At 39.9% G+C, this 26642-nt stretch overlaps 1 protein-coding gene across 5 annotated transcripts; it reads left to right on the top strand.

The window, feature by feature from the left end:
• The first annotated feature begins 8090 nt into the window (after nt 1-8090).
• On the top strand, nt 8091-25962 carry SPART (spartin). 5 transcript variants are annotated; one of them, XM_055702594.1, is made up of 10 exons: nt 8816-9134; nt 13790-14622; nt 15720-15917; nt 16922-17026; nt 18804-18933; nt 19700-19894; nt 20866-21024; nt 21103-21193; nt 22165-22225; nt 24306-24439. In XM_055702594.1, the coding sequence occupies exons 1-9, from the start codon at nt 9116-9118 to the stop codon at nt 22223-22225; spliced, it is 1791 nt and encodes a 596-aa protein (XP_055558569.1). In that variant the 5' UTR covers nt 8816-9115; the 3' UTR covers nt 24306-24439. The 5 variants fall into 5 exon arrangements, with proteins under 5 accessions (XP_055558565.1, XP_055558566.1, XP_055558569.1 ...); XM_055702590.1 differs by lacking the exons at nt 8816-9134; nt 22165-22225 and adding an exon at nt 8091-8158 and having other exon boundaries at nt 24306-25962; XM_055702591.1 differs by lacking the exons at nt 8816-9134; nt 22165-22225 and adding an exon at nt 8149-8268 and having other exon boundaries at nt 24306-25962.
• The last annotated feature ends 680 nt before the right edge of the window (nt 25963-26642 follow it).

Here is a 26642-nt window from a genome sequence, read left to right as displayed (position 1 = left end):
TTCAATATCATACAGACACTTTATCCGGCAGGTTAGAGTTCCCAGTGCTAGTTATTGGGACTTGTTTGTGTTAAATTAGCCCCAGAAGGATTTTCCTTGTAATCCCTGTATAAAAAGGAAAGATATTAAATATTTCAATTAAAATAATTTTGAAGTCTAATATACCTTCTAGAAAATTAAAAAAATACCTATTTCATTTCAGGAGAGTTCCATGTTCACTAAATTTAATACATAACTCTCCTTCACCCAAGAAGACTGAATGAAGAAAACAGGAATTTTACTGTAATTTATTTATACAATGGTGGAACAACATTCCAGTGCTTGTACTAGGTAATTTACCTAGGGAAGTACATAAAGCCAATAACAAAGAAACTTTTATTTAAAGTTCAAGTTTTATATATGCTTCAGGTGCTTAAGTGTTGTGGTTGCCAAGCTGGAATAACCATGAGGTATCTCTAAGTAAAGGATGCAGCCTTCTAACCTAGGAAAGAGGAATCAGCATAAGCACAGAGTGGTTAATGGGTCACAAATTCTCTACACACACTTGGACAAAATCCTACACATGTAGGTCCATTTACCACAGGGCAGTCCATAACACTGAGGATGTACGTAGGTGTCTGTACCATCACAGTCTCATTTTTTGCTGTTTTGGCGAATTTAAAATTAAATTCAATCATATTTACAAGTAATGTATTACCTAGCGTGTTTCCCTTGTACACTCAAGGCCAAGCTTTGCACTGAGCTCCCTATATAAGTATTAATAATGGAGCTGTGAACTTTCAGGTGACTTTTTCATTCAACTTTTATAGCCTCTGATTATGAGTTTTAATGAACTCTTAACCTTTGTTCTGTATTATACAGCTTTTGATTATGAAATTTACTGACCTTTGGTTGATATTGCCCATCTACAAAAACTCTGGAGATTCATTTCAGGTTCTGATGGCAGATTTCCTCCACTGAGCTGATAAATATAAATCCCATTCCTATAAACGAAAAATCACGGGCATTGGATTTACAGAAATAAAGAAAATTCAGAAACCTTTTAGTCTATGCATTAGCAAGCAAGGCAGTCAGAAGAGGGCTGTAAGACCAGAATTACTGAATAGAAATGTAATGGTGCATTTTTGCTAATAAAATCATGGTTAGAATTCACATTATGATTTCAAGTAGATATGTCCATAGTATAACCTTCACTGTTATGCAGAAATACTGAGAATAGGTTTAAGCATCTCTGTACTATCCTATAGTCTGCAGAATAGACAGACACTGAGCAAAACCTAATTTTCGCTGCAGTATTGTTTGATTTTAGGCTGACACCTCCGCACACTACATAGTTAGCCTTCTTTGCTTTCTGCAGTCTAGCCCATAAACTAGAGATAAGAAATTACAGAGAGCAGCAGAAAAGATTCTGTCAATGGTATTTCCAAGGACAGTGAACTGAAATTCATAAATAATTGAACTGTGATAGCAGAGCTAAATTCACCCCTGTTATAATGCCAAGGCCACAGCAACAGTTTACCAGGAAAGACAGTATGCCCACATCATCCAGGATCTCCTCTGGCTAGGTCCTCTAGATCAGGTTGGCCCAGTCCTAAAGGCTCTTATGACTAGTGTCAGAGCTGAAGTGGCACCTGAGCAAAGGCACTCCTGTTGGCTCTCCCTCTTCTTTCCCCCTGCTAGGGAGCCAGCCTGTCTGACACACAGTCCATGTCCATCCTGTCCCCATGGACCCTCGAAAAGTGTGTAGCAGAGCTGATTTTCAGAAGACAACACAACACTATTTGCTCTTTAATTTACTTTAATTTAAGGTTGACTGTGGCTCTGAACAGTCCCATGGCTTTCTTGGACTTCTCATCTGTATCGCCTGCTGTCTTTAGTCTACTATGGAGATGGCAAGCCCTTTCAGCACAGGAGCTTCCCCGCGTTTTTCTGCGTCTGTGAACCCCCCGCACAGGAATGTCATGGACAGGTAGGTTCTAGGAAATAATACCACCTCACTAGTAAATGAATATATAACTTTGCATATATTTAGAGACAATTTTTAAGCAGTTAGCAGCAAAATCAGTAAAAATAGCATCATAGAATCATAGAATCATTTAGGTTGGAAAAGACCTTTAGTCCAACTGTTTACCTAATACTGCCAAGGCCACCACTAAACTGCGTCCCTAAGTGCCACATCTACATGACTTTTAAATACCTCCGGGGATGGGGACTCAGCCACTCCCCTGGGCAGCCTGTTCCAATGCTTGACAATGATTCTGGGGCAGACATTTTTCCGAACATCCAATCTAAACCTCGCCGGGTGCAACTTGAGGCTCTTTCCTCTTGTCCTATTGCTTGTTACCCGGGAGAAGAGACCGACCCCCACCTGCCTACAACCACTGTTCAGGCAGCTGTAGAGAGTGATAAGGTCTCCCCTCAGTCTCTTTTTCTCCAAATTAAACAACCCCAGTTCCTTTAGCTACTCCTCATCAGACTTGTGCTCCAGACCATTCACCAGCTTCATTGTTCTTCTCTGGACGTGCTCCAGCCCCTCTACACCCCCCTTGCAGTGAGGGGCCCAAAACTGAACACAGGATTTGAGGTGCGACCTCACCAGTGCTGAGTACTGGGGGACGGTCACTGCCTTAGTCCTGCTGGACACACTGCTATGCTATTTTATATATACACACATGTATGTGTATAATCTACATACCAGCCAGGATGCTGTTGGTCTTATTGGCCACCTGGGCACACTGCTGGCTCATGTTCAGCTGGCTGTCAGCCAGCACCCCCAGGCCCTTTCCCACCAGGCAGCTTTCCAGCCGCTCTGCCCCAGCCTGTAGCGCTGTGTGGGGCTGGTGTGACCTAAGGGCAGGACCCGGCACTGAGCCTTGTGGAACCTCATCCAACTGGCCTCGGCCCATGGGTCCAGCCTGTCCAGACCCCTCTGCAGAGCCTTCCTGCCCTCCAGCAGATCAGCACTCCCCCCTCAATTTGGTGTCACCTGCAAACTTACTGAGGGTGTACTCGATCCCCTCATTCAGATCATCAATAAAGACATTAAACAGGACTGGCCCCAGCACTGAGCCATGAGGAACACCCCTTGTGACCGGTCACCAGCAGGATGTAACTCCACTCACCACTACCCTTCAGACTCGGCTGTCCAGCCAGGTTTTTACCCAGTGAAGTGCACATCTGTCCAAGCCACAAGCAGCCAGTTTCTCCAGGAGAATGCTGTGGGAAATGGTGTCAAAGGCTTTACTAAGGTCCAGGTAGAGAACAGCCACAGCCTTTCCCTCATCCGCTAAGCGGGGTCACTTTGTCGTGGGAGATAAGGTTTGTCAAGCAGGACCTGCCTTTCATAACCCCATGCTGGCTGGGCCTGATCCCTTGTTTGTCCTGCACATGCCGCGTGATGGCACTCTGGGTGACCTGATCCACAACGTTGCCCAGCACTGGGGTCAGGCTGACAGGCCTGTAGTTCCCTGGATTCTCCTTGTGGATGGGTGTCACACTTGGTAGCCTCCACTCAACTGAAATAAACACATGAACAACTGCCTACAAGAATGAGAATAAGTGAAGAATTCACAACTCTGTTCATGCAGAAGTGTCAGCACGCAATAGTGTAGAACAAACGTCCAGAGTATTCAACTTTTCTAATACCTTCCAAGATGCTCCTTCAAATGACCTAAACCATCCACAGTTGTCACTGGCCATTTACACGGCATCTTATATCCAACAGCAAATACAAAGCAACACTACTTAGCCCACTTTTTTTTATTATTATTATTTACAAAATACTGCTTGTGTTGCACAGAAATTATTTCCCAAGCCTACTTGTCTCCTCCTTATGCATACCCATACCCATATCTTACTGGTCTTACTCCTCTGTGCTTTTTTTGCCACTAAGCTCCTTGCAGCTTGCTCTGGTCTTCAGCTGAATGGAAGCAAACTCTGTTTCTCATAAAGTGTCAGTCAGCCAAGGTTGCATATAATGGCAAAGCAGGGGTTTTAGCAAATTAGCCTCAGGATATTGGTTATCCTCCAAAAAGCTGAGAGGACAAGGTGGACCCAGCCCACAACTCTGCTCATAGTAGAAGCTCTGTGTAAGCCTCAGACTGTGTGAGCCAGCAGGGCCCAAGCTCCCCTGTCCCAGGTCTTCCCAGTCTCACCTCCATGTGGGCTGACACATGAAGGACTGGAAGGCTTATGCCACTGTGCATGGTAGCCTGGACTAGACAAATAAACATATTTCTTGAGTAGGGAGAAAAATGTGGTAATGTTCTAAAAAGTGCCTTTGTCCATTTAGAGGGCAAAGCAAGAGGTGGTGGGGTTACGCTTAATGAAGATAGGTAAGGCTTGGTGGGACGGATGGAAGGAGCTTGGTGGACATTCAGAAAGACTTTGTTGAATAAGTATGTTGTTCTGTATCTGAAAGGATGAAAATTCATATATCATCAAAACAACCTTGTAGCATTTCATGTTACTATCATAAACATATGCTTCCCTATAATGCTGCTTAAAGTAGCTTCTTGGGATTTTAAGCTGGAATCTGTTTCCCTGCTCATTGTGTTTACAGATTAGCCTATTATAGACATGTTCAGTAGCATCTGCATTTTACTGTACTGCATTTAATTGCTTTTGTAATGAAATAAACGAGGTTTGGGAGGTTTTCTACTGAGAAAAAACTAAAAGATCATTATAAGAATGACTCAAGGTCTGCTGAGTCCATGGCAAAGATTCAGTTTTCCTATTAATATCGCCTCAAATTTTAAGCAGAGTATGTAAAATGAATGTTTTTATTTTATTTTATTTATTTATTTACAAAACTCTCAAATTAAAATAATCATATATAATAATATATTAGCCTGTTTTGAAAGATGTAGACACATAATCAAATTTTTATCTTTTTAGATGAACAGGGAAATACTACATTTCGTACTCATTACCTGTAGGGCCAAATTATGCATCTCCAATTTAGAGACCTAAATGAAATGGATAGATTTTCAGATATATTAGGTATTCAAACATTCGTGTGCAACCCATTTCAAAACAGGACCATACCATTTAACTTACAGAGCAGACAGATTTTGCTGACAATCTTTCAAATAGCCCTAGTTTTTCTCAAAGCAATGTGAATACTGCCATCTAGCTATACAGTAACAGTATATCTTTAGGCCAGTTTTGCTAGACACAAACTTTCAGTTTCAGTTTAGAATAGAGCAGGACTGAGATATAAAAATTCCAGTTGGAGTTCTGTTAATTTAAAAATGGTGTAGACATCATTTATTATTAAAATATAGTATAATGTTATAAAATACAGTTTTGACAGAAAACTGAAAAGATCAGAACAAGATTAAAATCATTGCATCTGACGGTGAGCAAGCTATTCCTTGTGAATGACTTACATTACAAATGCAGGACCTCATTTTTCAAAGGTTTATACATGCCTTCAGTTGATTGGGGTAACTAATAAAGTTGAAACCACATGTTTGTAAATTGAAGTCTAGATCCTCTTTCCAGTTTGAGATTCATCTACCAAAGATCAGGATTTCTACAAAACACTTTGTCTAACAAATACCCTTATTATTTTGATCTATTAATTGTTTGGAAACTGTTTATATAGAGTGTCAGCTGAACACTCAGTATTCAAACCGTACTCTTTGAGTTCCATATTGAGGAATTTTTGGAAGCATATCATTGCATGTTCAAGATGTTGATACACCAAGCATCCTCCTCAGCACCTCTATGGGTAACCAAAGGATGAAGAAACAGAAGACAGGCACAGGACTTGCCCTGATACTGAGAAGGACATGAATGGTCTCAGCACCTAGTCTTGGGAACTAGAAGAATTGATTTCCACAGCCTGTTTCCACACATCATCCACAATATTATGTACAGGGCTGTGCAGAGCTAGACTGTTGTTTGGGATTACACAGTGGATAACTAGAATCATTCTGGTTGAGCTCCTGCCCATCAATTTGAGGAGCTTGTACTTCGAAAAACAAATTGAGACATGTGACTCCTTCAACTTTCTTCCCTAGGCAGAGATAACTGACGTAATTACATGACAGATACGCCACCTAATTACAAAACAGAGTCTCATTTCTAAGTACAAAGCTATCGGGAAAGTTATCCACTTCTCACCTGAGAAAGAAAGTCTACGTAATCTAGCACACACACAGTGGCACTCCAACTAGAAAGTGAATCCTATCCAAACACAGACTTACCTGAAACATAAAAGGAGAGAAAATCTACATAAGCAGATGTCTTTTAGCTAGTATTTCATATACCCTTACCAAACAAGACACGCTGTATGACATCTATTCCTGCACCGGACCAGTTCACAGAACTGTCTAGTCCAAAAACGGGCCAATATCAGATTCATCAAAGGAAGATGCAAGAAAACATGTTGTTACTCACAGACTAACAGCCCTCAGACCCGTTCTAATTCAAGCAACAGGAGGTTAGCCTGATTTTCAAATCGTGAAGAGCTGACACTACAAGACAAGCCAGAAGACAAGAAGACACTACAAGAAGACTGCCACAGGCAGGGCCCCAGATTGCCTCACCTAAATGATTAGGAAAACAGATGTTCTCCCAAGTCATCTGTAACAAAATCTTGATCTTTTTTCTTACATATAGTATATCACAAGGCCCTAAATCTGCCAATACAATTTTTGGAATAACTTACTTTGAAGTTTGGGTATGCGTATTTTTGTACACATACACAGAGCTGAATGAGAGTTACAGCTTCTTAAGAAATAGGGAAGAGACTACATGCGTTCAAGTGATTAACGCAACTTATCACAGATGCCCAACCACTCTTGTCCACTGAAAAACAGTAGAAAAAACAACACTTGATATCATTAGGGCTATGCATTATTTTTCAGTTTGACACATTAGTACTTGGTGGTGTGAGCCACAAAAAGCCAGAAGACAAGAATTGCTCTTTCATGTTCCCAGAGAAACGAATTCATGAGGTAAAATCAGCATGCAGACAACTGTTCCTCCACAACATTAAGAGCATTAAAAAAAAATGTTTAATTGTGGATACAGTGTGAGATACACTGCTTTGTAATTCTGCATTTTCAAGTTTGCATTTTTAATCTTCTGTGTAGCCTCCCCCCCCCCAATAAAAAAAACCAAACCACCTCCAAAAAAACCAGGAAAAATTGCATAACTCAGAATAATTCATCATCGTCATTATCATTATTATTATTATTAGTAATAGTAATAAAAAAATCACTTCCAGGCTTGTGAAGTGCAGAGTCCTTGCCCCTGAATGGTCTCTTTTTTGACAGCAGCATAATTTGCACCTTTGATGCTAAAGGAAAAAAGGTGAAATATATTTCACCACCTCCACTGCTCTCTGCAGTCTGACTGTATGTCAAATCATTTTGGAAAACACATAGCTGCCATCTAATAAAGTGGCCCACTATTCCAAGTGTGACAAAGAGGCATGCTAGCACGCTTCATCAGCATTTGAATTTGTTTTTCCTCTGAACTGAACAAGCAGCACCTCAATATTGTAATCAACATTTGTGAATAATTCAAGTTCTGTCGTGCCCAGCTTCACTATAATCTGTTCCAACAGGGATGTGTTTAGCTATAAACCACCCAAGAGAAGAGCTTTGCTACCACCGGTCTTTACAGAGACAGAGCCAGGTATTTCCCTGGTAGTACTCTCTTCTGACCATTTTTGTCAACTTAATGTGCTGCTTAATTAACAAACTGAACTCCCAGTCCACTGAAGCTGGTACATTCTGCAGAGTCTCCCTGGTTCTCACGTTCCCGTCTCCATTGCAGCAGATCCTGCCGCAGCAGACCCTCCAAGAGCGCTGACCCCTTTCCAGAAAAAAATTCCCTTAGGCTGGACTCGAGGACCATGCTTACGGCATGCCTGAAGGCTGGGAATGTTACATGTGGGGTCCCATAAAATGGTCCAGGTTTTCTGTGCTTACCCGGTGGGCATCCTTATCCAACATCACCACACAGCGCATTACGCTCCCATGCTGCCCCCCGGCTCGCCCCCGGAGCGCCGCTCCCGCCGCGCCGGCCCCGCCCGCACCCGCCACGGCCGCGCGGTGACGCCAGGGCCGCGTGCCGGCGGCCCCGCCCGCTGCCGCCTGACCCGGGAGGCTGGGCCTCGGCTGGGGCTGCGGGGTCTGGCTCGGTGAGCGCGGCGGCGGGGCCGGGGTCGAGCCCTCCCGGGTTGGAGGGGGGCTCAGCTGCGGAGCCCGGGGACGCGGGGAGGCCCGGCCCGGCCCGGCCCGGCGGGCTGCGGTGAGGGGGCTTGTTAGGCCTGGGGCGGGGCGGGCACAGGGCAGGTAGGAGGTCGTGGGGTGGGCGCCGCAGCGCGGCCGCGGTGCCGAAGCGACGGCGGGGCGGGGGTTGCTGTGTGCGCGGCGGGGAGCCGGGACGCGGGCCTGGGCAGGGCCGGGCAGCGCCCGGAGGGCTCGTATCGCCTCAGGCCTGAGGCCGGCCTGCAGGTGTGCGGCGCCGGAGGCGGGAGGGAGCCCCCACCCCGGCGGGGGGCGCGGGGGGCGCGGTGCCGCCTCAGCGCGGCGAGCCCCGGTGCGGGAGAGCCGGCGGGGCAGCGGGTGGTTAGGCTGGGTTGAAGTAACCGCGGTCATTTCTTGCGTAGCTCCTTATGGGACTGAGAGGTTACTTGTCAGTGTACTTCGGAAGACTGTTCCTCGTGTTTTGCGGTTTTTAAAAGATTCGCGTCGGGTTGGGCTGGAGTTGTTTGGATGTGGAGAAATCTATTGGCGGTGATCGGAAACTGGCAGGCGTGCAGCTGATGAAAAATATTAAGTAGCCATCTTACGTAACGCTGCATCTTCCATGACGTTGTCGGAGTCTCTGGCCACTCGGTGGTGGATAGTGACAATGTCTTTGGACATGAGCACTGTGAAAATTCAAGGCTGGGCAGCACGGCTACACGGTGAAAGGAATTATCTGCCCGACTGGTTTTTCAATTTCCTTTCCAGAGAAGTGCCAAGTAGGCCCTTGAAGCCTAAAAGCTCTGTGTTGAGTGCTTGTGGATGGAAATACACACCAAGGAGTCAGGAGGTATTAATCTGGGCAGAAAAGTGTTTGAAACAAGCAGCAGTACCCAGAGGAGAAGTGGATGTGCTGGCTGGGTGAATGTAGGTGCGGGGGTATTGCTGTAGGTTGAAATGTTGGAAGATGGGAGTTTACTGAAGTCCTCAGTAATTTTGAGAGTAAGAATGACCATGTTAGGTCAGATCACTGCCTTTCTGTTGTGTAGCTGTTGGTATTATCTAGCCTTAGGTGCTTAAATACTAGCAGCAGGCCACCAGTTAATGAAAAATTTAAGGGCTACTTTAAACAACCTAAATAAATCCACAGTTTTTTGCTTTTAGTTTATCAGCTAGTACCTGGCATGTATTAGTTTAAATCCTTTATAACATTTGTTTTAATTCAGTTTTGTTCTCTGAATTCTTGAAAGTCACTAATACTTTGTTAATTGCTCTTTCCCTACAGAAGTAAGGCTTAAACAATTCTGTCTGCATGGTAGTTCTCCTTTATCCTCTTCATCTTTGAAATCAGTGGCTGATAGTAAAATAGTTGATATGCAGGAACAGCTCTTTGATTAAGTGGTTTGCATTTTTTTGTTGTTTTTTGCTTTTCCTGCCTTACATTCCCCAGGTTTCAGAAATAGTGAGACGGAAAGAGTGTACTACCTCTGTCAGTAAGAATATTTAATCCTCTTAATAAGCTTTAGGCTTCATGTTTACCTTCTGGCAGTGAGATCCATCATTAAGCTGTAATTTTATTTTTTTTTTTTAAATATACATTATATTTTTAATGAAGTGGGGTTTGCTGCTTTGGAGGAAGGGTGATCAGCCAGATAGTTGAGATGTTAGCTTACTATATAAAATTGAACTCGAGTTTCCGTGTTGCACTGTAGCTAGCCTCTCTTGTTCAAGTCATTTAAAACACAGACTATATGTGTACTGATAAATGAAAAAGGGCCATGGAATGAGCTCAGGCACTGGATTGATCTGTGATTATCTACAGTGCCTGTTGGCTCTTTTCCTAGCTCTGTTTTGGGCCAGCTTCCTGTAGGAGAAGTTCCTCTTGGTCTTAGTGCCGAGTAGTACAGATCTGGGCCAGTCTGTGCAGGCCGTAGGATCAAAGGTTCACTTGTGGCACTCTCGTATTTAGTAATATACACCTTGCCATTCATTCCAGCTTTGAAACAGAGGAAATAAGACTCTGCATTGTACAGAAACTGATTACAGATAAATATCAAAGCATGCAGGACACTTAAATACTGTACTAAGATCATAATACTGAAAATAATAATGACCAAGGATCTTCCTTGCATACAGATTGCTACTTAAATGTTCTGTTTCAGAGAATATTTCCTCTTGTGTTGTGAGGGAGCAATCCAGTTGGCTTCCTTACTTTATACAATCCGTTATTTTGTATTAATTTTAATAAATCAATAAGAATTAATTGAATTCGGCTCTTCAGACTGACTTTTAGTTACCTTGTGTTAAACTTAAGATATACCATTAATTCCTTCCTCCAAGTGCTTTGCCACACTAATGCATAGGTTCATGGTAACTATACTGTACATACACTGCAAACTTGGTATGTTGCAAATGATCAGAGAAGAGTTGCAAAACACCCACTCTTCTGAATTGCTGAGCCAGATTTTGTACCTCCGCCGTGCACGGCTGTACCAGTGCTGTATGTACACTGATCGTGCTGACATCTGTTTTCTTACAGACCTTTTCTATTGTGAATAAAGACTGAGCTTTAGCAAGAACAGTAGTGTTGACAGTATGATGAGCATACAGTGAATAGTAAATTAGTTCACTATTAAATGGAAATGTAGCTATGACTCTAGGATTTTACTTGATGCCTCTTTTTGTAATGTACTAACAATCATTAGCAAAAAAATGATATAAAAGCTGTTAAGTATCTTTGCCTTAGCCTTCCCCAGCAGAAACAAATAAAAAACATGGAGCAAAATAGACTGGTGCTGCAGTTGTGTTCACACAGATGAACTGTTTACTTAAAGCCTTAATGGACTTTACAGACTTTTTACAAAATTCATTTACAGAATGAATTCACAGGCTCTAAAAAAGTCAAAAATGGTAAATTTTGCTCATAAAGAAATAAACTGTGATATTAGATTAAACTTGTCTGTCTCTCACTCTTCTAAACATTTTCTCTGTTTTGGAAACCTACAGTAATTTTAAAATCAGAGTTCTTTAATATTGGGTTGTTTTTTACCTTTATGCCCTTCTTAAAAGGAAGATTTGATTTTTCATTAGTAAAAACAAGTGTTGACGCAAGATGATGTGGTTTGGGAGTCCCTGGGGTTTTTTGCTAGCAAATTATTTGACTATGCACATATTAAATGGTTAATGTCCAGCTCATAAAATATATGACATGGCTAAGTAAAATCTTTCATGTAAGGATCCAGCTATATTTGACAGTAATTCTTTCCAATTAATTGCTTCCTATTGTGCTGGTCAGAAACATACTTAAAACTTCTAAACCTGATGTCCTTGTTGTTAAATATACACTTATTCTTATGCCAGTGTTGTTCTCAGCTTAAATCAAAGATGCGGAGCACATTGGCAGCAGGTGATTGCAATCAACCAGAAAAATCTCCTCCAGCCCAAGATTTGTTTTCCAGCTACGTGGTGGGGAATGGGCAGCAAGCCTGGTGGCTCAAGTTGCTGCTGATCCACTCCATGTGGGCTGCCTTCTCGAGCCATCCCTGTCATATTCCTAGCTATGTGTCTGTCATTGGACTAAAATCACACATCTTGTCTTTTGCATGAAATTGGATTTTGTCATGTCATAAAAATACAGATACGTTCCAGATTACATGGCAGGTCCTGTGACTGCAGATGCATCAGTCACATAAATGCTATCTGCATTTTGATCATAAAGGATGCAGGAATAGAGCCCAATGTTTCATCTTTCCTTCAAAATCTTTTCATGACTTGCACTGCTTAAGTTTCTTTGGTTATGTTGGAGTAGAGGAAGGATATTTTCTGGATGATACACATTTTTTTAATTATTTTTTTTTTACTTTATTGATAGACTAAAAGAAGAAGAGACATTAAATAAACTTAAATGTAGGTACAATTTCAGGTTTTTATTATGAGTTTGGATTTCAGTAGTTCTTCTCTTCTTTCCTGATTTACTTTCTTCCATTCATCCAGTATATTCATAGCGAGTAATCCAATCTCTTAGCCCAGGGGTCCTCAAACTATGGCCCGCGGGCCAGATACGCACCCCAGGGTCCTCAGTCCAGCCCCAGTATTTACAGACCCCCCCGCCCCCCCCACCGGGGGTTGGGGGGGGAAACCAAGCAGCCGCAGATGACTGCCTGCCACTGCATCCGCGCGCCGGCCCCCTGGTTAAAAAGTTTGAGGACCCCTGTGACTTAGCCTTTGGTTTATTGGCTTGGTAAGGGAAACTTGCCTCTCTAGGCAAAAGAAAAGTGATTGATTCACCAGAAAAAAACCAGTAACTTTCTGCACATCTTTTCCAGTTCAGGTACAGCTTTCTTGAATGTGGCTCAGTCTTGTGTGAGGTCTCACCAATGCTGTGTGCAGTGGCTTTAATGCTTCTGCACATGGAATGGAAGTATTTTAATTTTTGCACTTGGATTTTACTTACCCTCATGTTTTCTGTAGCTTGCTATCATTGTGATTGACAGATGTCTCTAGATTTTTCTCTCTTCCATCAAGCTTACAGCAGAGAATCATTGTTTTTACTGAAAATACATACTCTTTCATTTTTATAAAGTATCCAGTTTTTGTTGTCCATGATCATTATTCTCTTCTAGTATAACCTGGTTTTTCTGAACTGACAGTGCCTCTCAACACAGTCAGCAAAAAATTTCACTGGAGTTTTTTTTACATTGTGTGTTGCAAACATGGTGTTAGTCCAAGAATGATTTGTATTTGCTGCATTTGGCCAAGACTGAAGACCTGCATTCAGTTAAAAGAGTGATTTTACACACTTTAGAGTTCACATAAACCTATTGGATTATTTTCTGCTGTTCAGTTGGTGCAATAGACATAAAAGCTACAACATTTTATAGATACTGGTACTTCCAAGTTTTTGTCACCTGGGGTGCAAGAAAGTGAAAACACCAATTGTCTTTCTCACTTTATAAACACTGTAAAGGAAGTAAGAAATTCCCTGTTTTCATGTTGTAAAGCACAGCTTTAACTGTTCAGAGTATTTTTTCACATTCTGTGTGTTGATGTTAGTTGAAGTTTATCAAGATTTGTTTTAATCTTTTGAGTGCTTTACCTTAAATTACTTAAATAAATGTACTGAGTTTGTAACTTCAGCCTTTATTTAAATAGACAAAATGTTAACTGCATTTTTTAATATCTTAAAAGATTTTTTGAAAATATTATCAAAAGAAAAGTTAGATGTTTCTAAATTATTTTTTTTACTCTATTTGCTACTGATCTTAATACTTCTTTTAGATGAAAAGTTTAATATCAGGTGTGTTCATATTCTTCTGATGTTTAACTTCTAAAAAATGCATGTGTGTGATGTAACTAGGTGCAATGGTTATCAATTCCTTGCTGCCTTGGAGTCACATATTCTAAATCTGGAGGTTATTAGGAGATAACCATAATGTAGCAGGCACTGCACCAAGCAACTAGATAGCTTTCTGCTAATACATGCAGTGTGGTCATCATTAGAAACTGGTTAGAAGGTATTCTAAGGTAAATATTGTTTGGTTTCATCTATGAACATGCTTAATGGGCTTTATTCCAATTTGCAGTAATGGAAGAACTGCAGGATCCAGTTATGCAAGAAGATGCAAATATTAAAGCTATTAATGAAGAGTACAGGAAAGCCTTTATTTTTATCAATAGAGGACTGAATACCGATGAACGGGGTCAGAAAGAAGAGGCAAGAAGTTATTACAAGCAAGGGCTTGACCACTTGCTCCGAGGTATTAGCATTCCATCGCAAGGTCCTGCATGTGTAGGGTCCCAGTGGGAGTCTGCTAGGCAAATGCAACAGAAGATGAGGGAGACCCTCCGAAATGTTCACGCTCGACTCGGCATTCTAGAACAAAACATGCCATCTGTACAAGCAAGTCCTGCTGCGATGGATGCCCCTGCTGGGGTGCCCAAGTTGTACCCATCCATTCCTTCTAAAGAAAAACCAGAACGACCCCCTGCCCCTAATTCTTCGTTTGTACCAAATCAACCACCTGTAGCAGATAGGGGTGTTGCAACTGCGAGCCAGGGGCAAATTCCAGCTATGAGTCCATCATCTGCAAAACCTCTTTGTCTGCCAAATGAAGCACCTCCTGCCTATACTCCTCAAGCTACCAACGGCCATTTTACCGTGTCTTATGGCACGGACTCAGGGGAGTTTTCTTCTGTAGGTGAGGACTACTACAGTAAGTGTACTCAGCCACCTCCCCTTGAAAACCTGGGAGTGGATGCAGATGAGCTGATCTTGATTCCCCAAGGAGTGCAAATCTTCTTTGTAACTCCTGATGGGCAGGTTAGTGCTCCTTCATATCCTGGATATCTACGCATTGTGAAGTTCCTGGATACAGATAGTGAGATGGCACAGAATCGTCCACCTGCATTTCTTCAGGTAACAGGAAAATAATTTTCTCCTTTAATTGAATTTCAAGAGCTGTCATAAAAATTTAAAAGGCAGTTTTCTTAAGTTCTTGCTCTTCTGAGCCTAAATATCTGTGTGATAATATGAAGGATGTTACAGCTGTTGGAAAAATGGTTTTGTGCAAATACATACTTTTATGACTTTTTTTTTGCGAAAATCAGCTGTCTTCCAAAGGTTGTCAGGTGCTGACTGTTCTGGTGAATTCCATTTTCTAAAGGAGTTGACTTAACATGTCTTTTCATTAAGTGAACTTCCCTTTCCTCCCATAGAGAAGATGTGTTAATTCAGCTGTTGTAACGTGTTGGTGTAAAATGGGGTTGTGCGCTACCTGCTTCGGTCAGAGCTAGTGATAAGGTACTACAGTTAGGGCAGCTGATAATGTGGAATTTGAGGGCCCGTGTTAACCCAGACTCTGAACTACAAATAAAAAAGATGCGTTATTTGAATTTTTTTGGTCCATGCTTGCTTCATGTGGGCATGTTCTGTAATGTACATTGTGTTTCTGGTCTGGTTTCTGGATCTCCTTTTTGCTGCTAAGATTGGCTGTTGGAAATCTCATCCACAAAGCGGAAACCTGGAGGAGCAAACAAAAACTGCTTCTTGGTTTTGGGTCTGCTAGTTCACCTCCACCTGTGTTAGCAGCCTTCAACAGTCAGCCAACAACAGACATATAGTCTCATTATCCAATCATATAAACCCAGCCTGAGATCTACAGGCGCTGTGAGTTCTGACTTGTTTGGCAGTGGTTGTCATCTGCTTTTACACCTGGGCCTCAAGACGAGACCTAGTTAAGAGACTACCAGTCTGAATTACAGTCCTGTGAAAATTAGTATTTTCTCCATATTGGACTGTCAGAACTAACCAAGAACAGTCATGTGGGGTTTTTGTTTTGAAGCTGTTGTGGTTTTTGTTTGCTTTTTCTACCCGCCCCCAAGATGGCATAAGGCTTTTTTATTTTTCTTACAAAACTTTATACAAAATCAAGTTTGTGATGCTTATCAGTATGTTTTACCTACCTTTCTTTTTAAAAGGATCCTTTAATTCCTTTTTGTGCTTGTCTTCTCTAGGTTTGTGACTGGTTATATCCTCTAATGTGTAACCAGTCTCCTGTTCTGTGCTGCAATACTGGAGTGTACATGTTTCCTGACACGATGTCCCAGATACCAGGGTCCTACGTGGGAGTAGTGCTGTCTTCAGAACTTCCAGCAGCTGACAGAGAGCTGTTTGAGGATCTCTTAAAACAGATGTCTGACCTTCGAATCCAGGTGAATTTCTGGGCTGCCTGGTTTAAGCTGATAAGGAAAGGTGCAAATGGTCAATGTATTTTTTGTGTGAAACTGCGAAGTTCTGTGTCTTGCTTGGTAAGCTCACCAGTGAGAAATCGATAAAGTATCCAAGATTAAACAACCTAGTAATGAAGCTGTAGGCCTGTGAGATGGGAGAAGAGAAATTTTAAAGTACAGATTTGTAAGCGCAGAGAGGAATTGGAGACCATTTTTTATATTTTCTCTATTTTTCCGAAAGGTAATGTAGGACTCAAAAGTTTTGTGTTTAGGAGAAAGCACGTTTTCTGCTGTGTGTACACACACATGCACACGCTCTCTGTGTAGTTTTGATGATACCATTCTTGGAATATTGTGCCCAAACGTGTTAACAGTTCAAAAATGTTAAGCCACTTGAGAGCAAACCTGTGAAAATAGCGTGTATCTCAAAAATCTGCATTCAAATGTGATCTCAAAATAGACATATCTGGTTCCTTATTGCACTAAGATGTTGGCAGATTGAGAAAACAGAAAAAAAACCCCAACAGTGTAACAAGGTGCAGTAAGATACAGTGACTGGAGACAAGGTGAAAAATGTTACTGTAAGAGCACTGGAGCACCATCTCAGGAAGAATGGTAATCAATAACTACGTAAAAGCTCATAGCAAGATTATATCTTTTTGTGAAAGACAAAATCATGTTGAACCATGAAGATTTGAATGCAGTGCTGATGGAAGACCAGTTTGCAGCATGCTGTGTGAGTGGGGTTCTGTTACTGTGTAAATCCTGTTGAGTTCAGAAAGGAACTTCACTGGCACAGGAGGCCACTAATTTTTGTTTTAAAGGGAAAGGTACTACAGAACCTTTATGTGATATTTCAATGCAGGACTTGCTGGATAAGATCCTGTCATTTTTCATGTGTAGTAGTTCAAACTTGCTATCTCATTAGTTCCTTATTGTCCTCAAATTCCATGTTTTTGTTAATGTTCCCTGATACAATGTCACAGGTGCCAGGATCCCATGAGAGAGTAGGGTTATCTTCAGAGCTCCCAGCAACTGATAGAGCGCATTTTGAAGATAAATTTAAACAGATGTCTGGCCACAAAGTCCAGGTAAATTCCAGGACAGTGATTCCAAAATTTTATGTTAAAAAAATAATAATAAATTGTCACAGAAACAGACGCTGGTACTGCTGAGATTCCAGACTCAATTGACAGCGGCAATGTATGGTGTGCTGTGTAGTGTGTGTGGGGGGGTTGGCTGGAGTTTTTTTGGTTGTTCAAGAGCTAATTCACTACTGCAGGCTGCCACATTTTGCAAATGAGCAGATTGCTGGAGTTTTAAAAAACGTGATATAGCACAAATATTTCAAAGCCTAATCTGATGGCCATTTAACGTGTCTGTTTTACACAGTACTCATGAGGATCTAATTAACAACTGTATTTAATTTAATTATAGTATTGAGTCACCTGTCCTATTAGGCAATCAGTTTCTGTTCTTTAGTATAGTCCTTAGAAGTCTTGTTGACTGTTTTTCTACATAGTGACCCAAACTGTGGTGTAATTAAATTATATCTGGAACATAGTTTGGGGGTTTTTAACTGTTTTTGGTTGGTTGTTTTTTAGCTATAGCTGTGTATTAAGGTTATTTGTCCTGCCCAGCCCCTGAAGTGTTTTGGTCACATGCTAAAGGTCTTTCTTGAACAGGAGATTTCACACTGCGGTGGAGCAGTAATTGATGATACAGTATATGTCAGGGATACATTGTTAATCTTCTGGGTAGCAACCTTGTAAATCTTAATCTACTCTTTTCTGTTAATGTTGGTTTTGCTTTCTTTTATTGCGACAGTCATCTTTGTGACATACCCTGCTTTTATTTCCAGTAAATATTTCAGGGGAATCTAAGAATTCCATGAAATATCAAACATTATTCTGTATTCTGTTCTGTTCCTAGGTTTCATCTATGAATGCTGTCAGTTAGACTTTTCTAGACTAAACAAAAAGATTTTTTCTTTCTGTCCATCATTAACTAGCAGTGTTTTCAATCACGGAAGTGTTGGAGGTTTTTTTTACTTTTACATTGGAGAAGACCTAAACATGGAATCTCTAAGAAAAACCTAAATCTATTCCAATTTTTTTGCTTTCTATAGTTAAAGTTCTATTATACATTGTCTGTGAACTGTGTAAAGTTTTGCTGTACTATTTAGAAAAACTAACCATACTGTGGTGGTGGTTGCTGTGTTTGAATGATTAACATATACTCCAGAAACTCTAGTGTTTGACATGAAATCACACAGAACCTATCTGCCCAGCTTTAGATTGGGAGCTTGATATGGTCCTTGGCTGTGCCATTCTGCAACAGCATCAACGGCACGTAGAATGAATAATCTCCTTTATTTTTTAATTTGAGAGGAAAGGGTAAGGAGCAAAACAACCAGAACAGCTGCATTCTTTTAGTGCAGCTGGATTCTCTGACCAAAGACTGCAGTTCTCATACTGAATAACAACAGAGGTGAATTCCCTCTGAGAAGATAAAAATAATAGGTTGATGAGTCTCTTATCTGTATTGCTAGTTAGTTTGTATTGCAAGTTTTCCTTAGTTACTTGACCATATGGCCGTATTGGCAAGCACATCTCTATTGTAACTGGATTAAGAAAGCGCACAGGAAGTGCTGAGCTGTCTGATAAGCTTTTTTGAATGCACAGCATTTCTGTGCAAATTGAGTTGCTTGTATACTTACAGCTTGCTTGAGTTTCTGTACACTTACCCAAGGAATACACAATATTAACATGATTTGATATCAGATCTGTATGATCTGAAGCATTTAAACCAGAAATCCTGATGATACATTGGGAAGTAGCTTCTCAGATGTTTACTTTTTCTTCATAGCCTTCAGAAGCCTCTGGTGATGCAGTTAACTTGCCTCAGACTGTACGTATCCAACCACAACCTGAAGGAGCAGAAAATCAGAAAGAGTTGCCAGAATGGAGTGAGAAAGTTGCCCATGGAATCTTATCAGGTACTGCTGTAATAAGAGGATTGTGTTGAATGTAAAGCTCTGTGAGTAACATTTAAACAGTATTTTCACCTAAACACATGTGTGCTAGTAGAAGCTGAGTGGTCAGAAGTAGTTGTTCACCAGTTCGTTGTGATCATCTAAAGGATACTTTGACAACCTTTATAAAAACCGTGCAGAATTTAAACACATTGGCAACAGTTTTGTTCATGAGGCTCCTCAGCTGACTATATGTCAGGATATCTCTGCCTGTGACTCAAACCACCGTGATATATAACTGCTCATACAGGAGTAAAATTGTTCTATTAAAGCAGGTATCTGTTGTGATTTCTGCAGATAAAAGTTTTTTTTCCCTCTGCGAACTTTTGGAATATACTAATGACCACAAACTGATTGTAATAAATATAAATCTGCTAGGAGGGCTAGAGGGTTGGGTTGTATGTTTTCAGAACGTTAGTAGTGTTGAGGTGTGCAGTTCTGTCCTTCTGACCCAACTGGGGCATGGATATTTATTAAAAAACTGAATGTCTGTATTAAGCTGACATTGATGAGAGATGGCTATATTGAACTTTAGTAAATTGAAAAACTGTGGGTGGTGTAGGAGCCGAAATCGCTTCAGGAATTCATGCTGGCCCATGCAGGGAAGAATATAATTGCAGACTGTGTTATCAGGAATGTTTGTAAAGTCAGTGTTTCAGAGGAGGGAAAACTGTAGGAATCATAGTCTGTAATATTGTACATTGTAAGAAAAACAATTTTTGCCTTGAAGGTGCGTCTTGGGTAAGCTGGGGCCTGGTAAAAGGAGCAGAATATACTGGTAAAGCTATCCACAAAGGAGCTTCTAAACTGCGAGAACACATTCAACCAGAAGAAAAACCTCTGGAAGTCAATCCAACTGTAGCAAAGGGACTTCATGTAGCAAAACAGGCTACTGGAGGAGCTGTGAAAGTCAGCCAGTTCTTAGGTAAAAATTTCCATCTCATAGTATATTCTATTTTTTGCCTTAAATATTTCATAAAATGGGGGTTGGTTTCTCTAGCCAATGACCTAGAGGGGAGGGACTGAGCTGATGAAATCCAGAGATCAGTAGTTTGTGCCTAGTTACCTCCTGTGAGAGACATACTTTAGGACTAATACTTATTCTATGGCCTTGAGGCATTTTTTTCTTAATAGTCTGTACAGTCTTAAGTTTGGCATGCTTTTCTAAGTTATAGACAGTTATTTGAAGATGGTACCTCTCTTCTTAAATTGATAACAGTGTATTTTAAAAGCTGTATAGTCACTGGTTACTACCATATTGTACCATTAGAGAATGTGTGTGTGTGTGGGCATTGTTTTAAATACACACACCTGAAACAAGTCTATTAGACTATGTATAAACTTCCAGATAGAAACGGCTGGTTGTTCAGAGGTGCTTGGTAACCCTAGCAGCTCTCGGTAACTTCATTGTGTTACTTACTTGCATTAATGTTTATGTCCAGTGTCTAGTGACTCATCCAAGTTTAAAAAACAAATTGTGCTGGATGTTGCAAAAGTACTTTGAAGAGCTGGAAAGACTGTAAGAAAGACTTCTCGTGAAGACAAGTGAGGAAAGAAACAGCTTGTTACCTATCTGCAGGTTGGGGGTAACAAAGCAATGGAAACAGTTTGAGTGCAGGGCATGTACGTATTTCTTTTAAAGTTCTTTTTAGCTGTAAGGCCAGCCTTACCCATTTCTTAGGAATTGGAGTTGTGCAGAATCTGAAAAATAAGGTTGCTTCTGTATCAGTTGGGTACTTAAGCCTGGATTAAAGTCTGTCTTTCAAGTAAGAGCGTTTAAATAGAAGCAACGCTTAAGACTTCAGTGAAGCTTAGTTCTAATTAGAAGGAAGGACTTTTGAAGAAAGATGACCTTTGTTCTTACTAAATAATCTGCATACTATTCTTTTACGGTAGTTGAGGGAGTGTGTTCTATAGCAAGCTGTGTCGGAAAGGAGCTGGCTCCACACGTGAAGAAGCATGGCAGCAAATTAGTTCCAGAATCCCTTAAGAAAGATAAAGATGGTAAATCCACTTTTGATGGTGCTCTGGTGGTGGCAGCAAGTGGAGTTCAAGGTAATAAAAATTCCATATACTTTTGTAATTGTACTTTTTTCAACGCTATGAACTCACATAAGCTCCTCATTTTTACAGGGTTTTCAACAGTGTGGCAAGGTTTAGAAAGCGCAGCAAAGTGCATTGCTAAAAGTGTTTCAACTGAGACCGTAAAAACTGTCAAATACAAGTAAGTTATGTTTTTATTGGTTCATCTTCTACAGCATATTGTCATTGTGTTTGAATACTGGCAAAAAAAAGTATATGAAAGTGCAGGGAAACTAACTGAAATACTTGCTTTACTCTATGCAGCACATGATAAGCTGCTAAGTGCACAGTAATGAGCATCTCCTGTAAGTAAAAAGATTAAATGAGTAAGTGGTCGTGGTAAGTATTTTTTTAGCTCTCTTCTAGAAATATTACCGCTTCAGGCTATGTTACAAGTAACGTTCAGATTTATATCTTTGCTCTACACTACAATGTCATTATTAAAAACGTTACTGTTTTAAACTTCTCAGCTCTGGTCCTGAATTTATGTAGTATGTATTTACTTAGCTAAATTTAAGAAAAATGGAAAAATTCCATCTATCAGCAGGTTTGGTTAAAGTGAGGATGTACAAAAAAGAGAACTGTGTAAGGAAATCTAAGACATAAATAGCAATAATACAATAGACTTGACTTGCAAAATACAGGCATTCTTAGAAAAAGATAATAGGGGAAGAGGTTAGTAACATTTGAGATTAAGATGATGGAAAGACCAAAACTGAGTGCATGTACTAGAAGATGCTGTGGAGAATAAGGGAATATATCAAAATAACTGCAAGACATGAAATATACCCCTTAAAAGAAAAAAAAAAAGGCAATATATGTATTACAATAAAAAGTGAAGAGTAAGCAAAAACATGTAGCTTGTGGAACTGGTAATAGGTGTCACAAAAGAGATGTTCAGGATTGCTGAAAGTGCGTACAGGCTACTACCAGAAGGTAACAAGGTAAACAGCATACAAAATTAAGTGGATTGGCATTCAGGGTTGTGTTGTGCTGAATTTGAAAGAGGCTAGATAGTGAAGTTCTAGTCAGTGGTGCTTTGTTGCTAATGTTTGTACTTAATAGGAATATCAGGAGGTTTCACATGAATTCACATTAATGTTTTTATTTTAGATATAAAAATAGGACATATGGAGATCAGCAGTCAACAGGCACTAAGAGTGAAAACCAATAAGTAATTAAATGTTGCAGTTAATTATGATATATTTTAAAATATTTGATATGTGATCTTTTAAAAATCTATATAAATATATTAAAATACTACATAATATATATCTTTTGGATGCTGGCTTTTGTTTCAGTGACAAAGATTTCTGCCATTCAAAATACTTCAGCGAATGTGCTAAATTCCACTTTAATGGAAACAAAGCTGAAGGAGCATCAGCACAGTGTCTCTAAATTAATAAAAAACTTAGCTGCAATACCTCTTTGGATGGAGTTATAAAGAGATGCTCATCATATGTGCTTGTTGATCAGAACTGGGGGCAAACGTAGCTTCAGATACTTCTGCCAAAGTACCGTGCTACTACCTTCGTGGGTTTTTTACAGTGGTTTAAATAATTGCAGCATCTACATCTGCCCAGCTTTCTTCCTTAAAAAAGCAAAAGTGATAAATGATGCAATTGAGACAAGCAAATTGAAAAATCACTTATCAAATACTAAGCAATTGTTATCTGACTGTATTGGATAAGCTACAGTCTTACTTTAAAGGAGGTTACCTGTTTTACTTATGATGTATAAAACTGGCTTATGATGTTCCTGAGGTGCAAATAACTAATCAAACTGACAAATACTGCACATTTGCTGTGAGATTAATTCTGTGCTCTGCAAATTTGATGCTGGTGATTCAAGGCTGTTGCTCTATCAGAGAATTAAAAATAAAACAAAAGAAGCACTAATTCTTTTTATTTGGTTTCATTGTTGGTTCCAGCCATCATGCCATGGCTGCTGTACTGATAATGCAATAGATTTCAAGGTTCTTCAATATTCTGTGCTTTTCTCTGGCCTTACTTTGAGGTCCTCAAAGAATTTCTGGTCTCAGGAAGCACAGGGAAAAAGTAACTCCACTAACTGTTGGGATTCTGATGCTGCCAGAAATACTTCCCTTTGGCCTGGTTTGTCTGATTACAGTGCTCTCTCGGGAAATGTTTGGTTGCCCAGAACAGCTGGAGTTCCTGCTCTCACTATACTCTTGTCCTCCTGTATGCTGTCCATACTGGTGTATATGTGCACCTTTCTTCACAGTTGAGTAATTAATATGAGACTGCTGACTTACCCCCTAAAGCATAAAGAAGCTGGGCCCACAGCCCAGTGAAGAGACCCGAGGCTTTATCTTGTAGCAATTTTCATCATAGCCTTAAGACAGCTTTTTTGAGTCTTTTGGGATATTGTATGACTTCTCCTTTTTCCCTGCTCCTTCCCCTTTGCCACTGCATTGATTCCAGATTACTTCAGATAAGCTTTCACTGCACAATGGAACGCTTTTGTAGGGACCTTGCTACCTCCAGTGTGTGAGCGTAGCTGTGTCAGCAGGTCTTTGTACCCAGGAGACCTGCTAGGCTGAGTTAATTTACTTGAGCACAGTGGTGCACTACCTCAGTAAGTCTGCTTTGGAGATTTTGAACTAACATGCCAGTGGGTTGCTGTTACATGAGACACAGTATCATTTTATGCCATGTAGGCATGGGCAAAGGTGATAGAGGACAAGTACTAACCAAGCACTATTCTGGCAGTGGTGGTACCAATAGAGCTAAAATATGCCCGAGGCGATTCCTGCCCCTTTTTCTGTAACAGGTGAGAAGGCAGGACAGTTTGCCCTCCCTCCTCAGTGCTGCCACCCATGGTACAGACTGAGAAGATTAAGCAGCTTCAAGGGTCTAGTTGTGAGGACTTAGATGGGGGGATATAGAGGGTATTAGGAAGTTTGCCTAAGAACTTAAGTGAAAAAGTACTTGGGGGGTTATTGCACACACCACCACCCCTTTATAGTTCTATAGATAAGCCTTCTCATCAAAACTAGAGGAAGGAGGGAGAAAGGCTGGAAGTTTTTTTGCAGAGGAAAAAGGCCAGAAGCATATTGATAACTCTAAAGAGTAATTCATCTGATAGAGGAGCAGCCCTTGCTCAAATGGCTTGGTAGTTTCTAATTTTATTCTTTAGACATTCAGGCTGTGTGCTTATTATTTTGGTAATGCTTAATTTTTTGCTTTAAAATACTAAGTATACAAATCTACAAAACCACTATCTTTCTTAAGGTATGGAGATGATGCTGGCCATGCTACAGACAACGCTATGAATTCTGCAATCAATGTTGGTGTGACAGCATTTAACATTGACAGTATTGGTATCAAAGCTGTTGTAAAGAAAACTGCAAAGGAAACGGGCCATGCTGTGTTAGATGAATATAAAGTATTGGATAATGAGAAGAAGGATAAAAAATGAAAGCAATGAAGTATTTCTCAAAGCCTTACATTAGAGATGAAACTTCCTATTTAGAATTAACCACATTGCTAATCTGCAGTTTAACACAGATCACGCTGTACTTTTCAAGAAACTGTTAATATGACATGAAAATGTTAAAGTAGGGAGGGTGTTCATAGATGGAAAAATGAAAGTTGTGTTAAGTCCTTGTTCTGTACTGAACAAGGGTCTTAACTTGATCAGGGCTTTAGACAACTGCAAGGATGTAAGTTTGCAGTTAATAAACTTGCCTCTGTAAGCACTTTTTCAAAATATAATATGGAATAATACATTAATATAGAAATATTATTGTGAATATTTTTGTAATACTTTATATTTGTAAAGAAGGTGGTGATACAGAACAGATAGGATTACTGATTCTGGAACAAGTAGGATTACTAGTTTTAGTTTTTAACTACCCTTAAGAGTTAGTTTTACTAAAACAGCTTGTCTTATTTAATATGCACTACTAAAATAAGCTTTGTGTTTTGTTGTTTTGTAGAGAATTTCCCTGTTCAGCTACCAAACAGCTAATCTTTCCAAAGCTCATGTTAGAAGAAATGAAAGATGAACCTCAGGTAACTAGGTAGTTATTCCCTTTAAAACTTTTTTTTTCCATCCAGCATATAAGCAAACCAAAGATAGCAAGCATTTCTTTTAAAAGAGGGTATTTACAACTGTAGAAAAATGTATTCTCCAGTTGACTCCATAAGGAATATATAAAGATTCTTTGAAATTTTGATTTTTATGTAGAGAAGATAAGTATGGTTTTGCATAAAGTATTTTTCTGTAAAAAAAAAAAAAATAAATCCATAGGGGACACTAGGAACTTCTATGCATTTGTACTTTTCAGCCAATCCAGAAAGATTCAGAGTATGTATCATGGCCTCCTAATGGAAGACAATATGTATTTGCTTCAACAAATAGTTCTAACAGTCAGCATCTTTATTAAATTCATAGTTGCACAAGGTGCATCTTTAAAGGGTATGAAGTCAAGCCCTTTTAATGAAGAGGTGTGTGTGGAATAGGATAGACCCTACTGTGTAGGTTTTTCATTCTGTTCCCAGTACAGTGTGAAGTAACTCCATACGTAGAACCCTTGAGATGGTTTTACACTGCTACTTATTTAACAGTTCATTATTGAGTTTTAAAGCTGCTACTACACATTTTAATATTGGTTGGACCTGCAGCAAACAGAACACCACCAATTTACAACTTCCCTCCATTTCATGTAAATGGAGAAGATAACTATAAATGATTGTTAGCAAATGATATTTGCATCAGATTGAAAAAAATACAGTAATGACTAACGTCTATTAGAATGGTAATAGGTGCACACTTTGTGGTAGCTACTGTAAGCCTGTACTTAGGGTGAGAAATGTGAAACAGGATCTAACCACTTGCGGTGTAACTTTGATTTATGGAAATAAAGATGAAATTAAAATCGGTTAATCTGTGCTTGGCCTTTTTATGATATGAAGCTACTGTACGGATCAAGGAGTGGAAAGACTAGGCCTTCTGAAAAAAAGAAAAGTATTAGGGTATTTACAATATTTACGATAGAAATAAGCTCATCAATTAGAGCTTAAAACTTTTCAAACTAAAAAGGTCCATTGAAAGTCCACTACAACACTTTCTTTTTCTACAGTCTGTCACTTGCCAAGTATAATTAGTTTAAGGTGACTAAAGACTTCATGCTCGCAAAAGCATTTTTGTTATGAACTTCATTTACAGCAGGGATGTATGTATTTGTATCTTCCTTCTGCCTCCTGTTTTGCTTTCATATGTAGCTCATGTCCTTTAGTTTTGTATATAAACCATCAGAACAACAAGTTGGATTAAAACAACAGTTAAGATTGAAGTGTTAACAGTCTTCAAGAGACTTAAATTGTAGCACACTGAGGAAAAATATTTGAATGCCATTCATATAAGACGAGCATTGTCCTGTTGAACCTGTTGTTGCTGACTTCACATGTACTCTTTCAAATTTGTCTTGAAGTAGATGAAAGTTATTCTTTTTTTTAATAATTACTACCCCATTTTACATTTTCTAATGTGATACATCCATGATACTCCCTTTTACGTTGTTCCAAACTTTAGTTAATTCTCACTGCTGAAAGTATTACGCTGTT

The sequence above is a fragment of the Falco cherrug genome, chromosome 2, assembly GCF_023634085.1.
Source record: "Falco cherrug isolate bFalChe1 chromosome 2, bFalChe1.pri, whole genome shotgun sequence".
Classification (NCBI taxonomy): domain Eukaryota; kingdom Metazoa; phylum Chordata; class Aves; order Falconiformes; family Falconidae; genus Falco; species Falco cherrug.
Note: the sequence above shows the minus strand (reverse complement) of the source record. Positions and strands in the feature narration are given on the sequence as shown.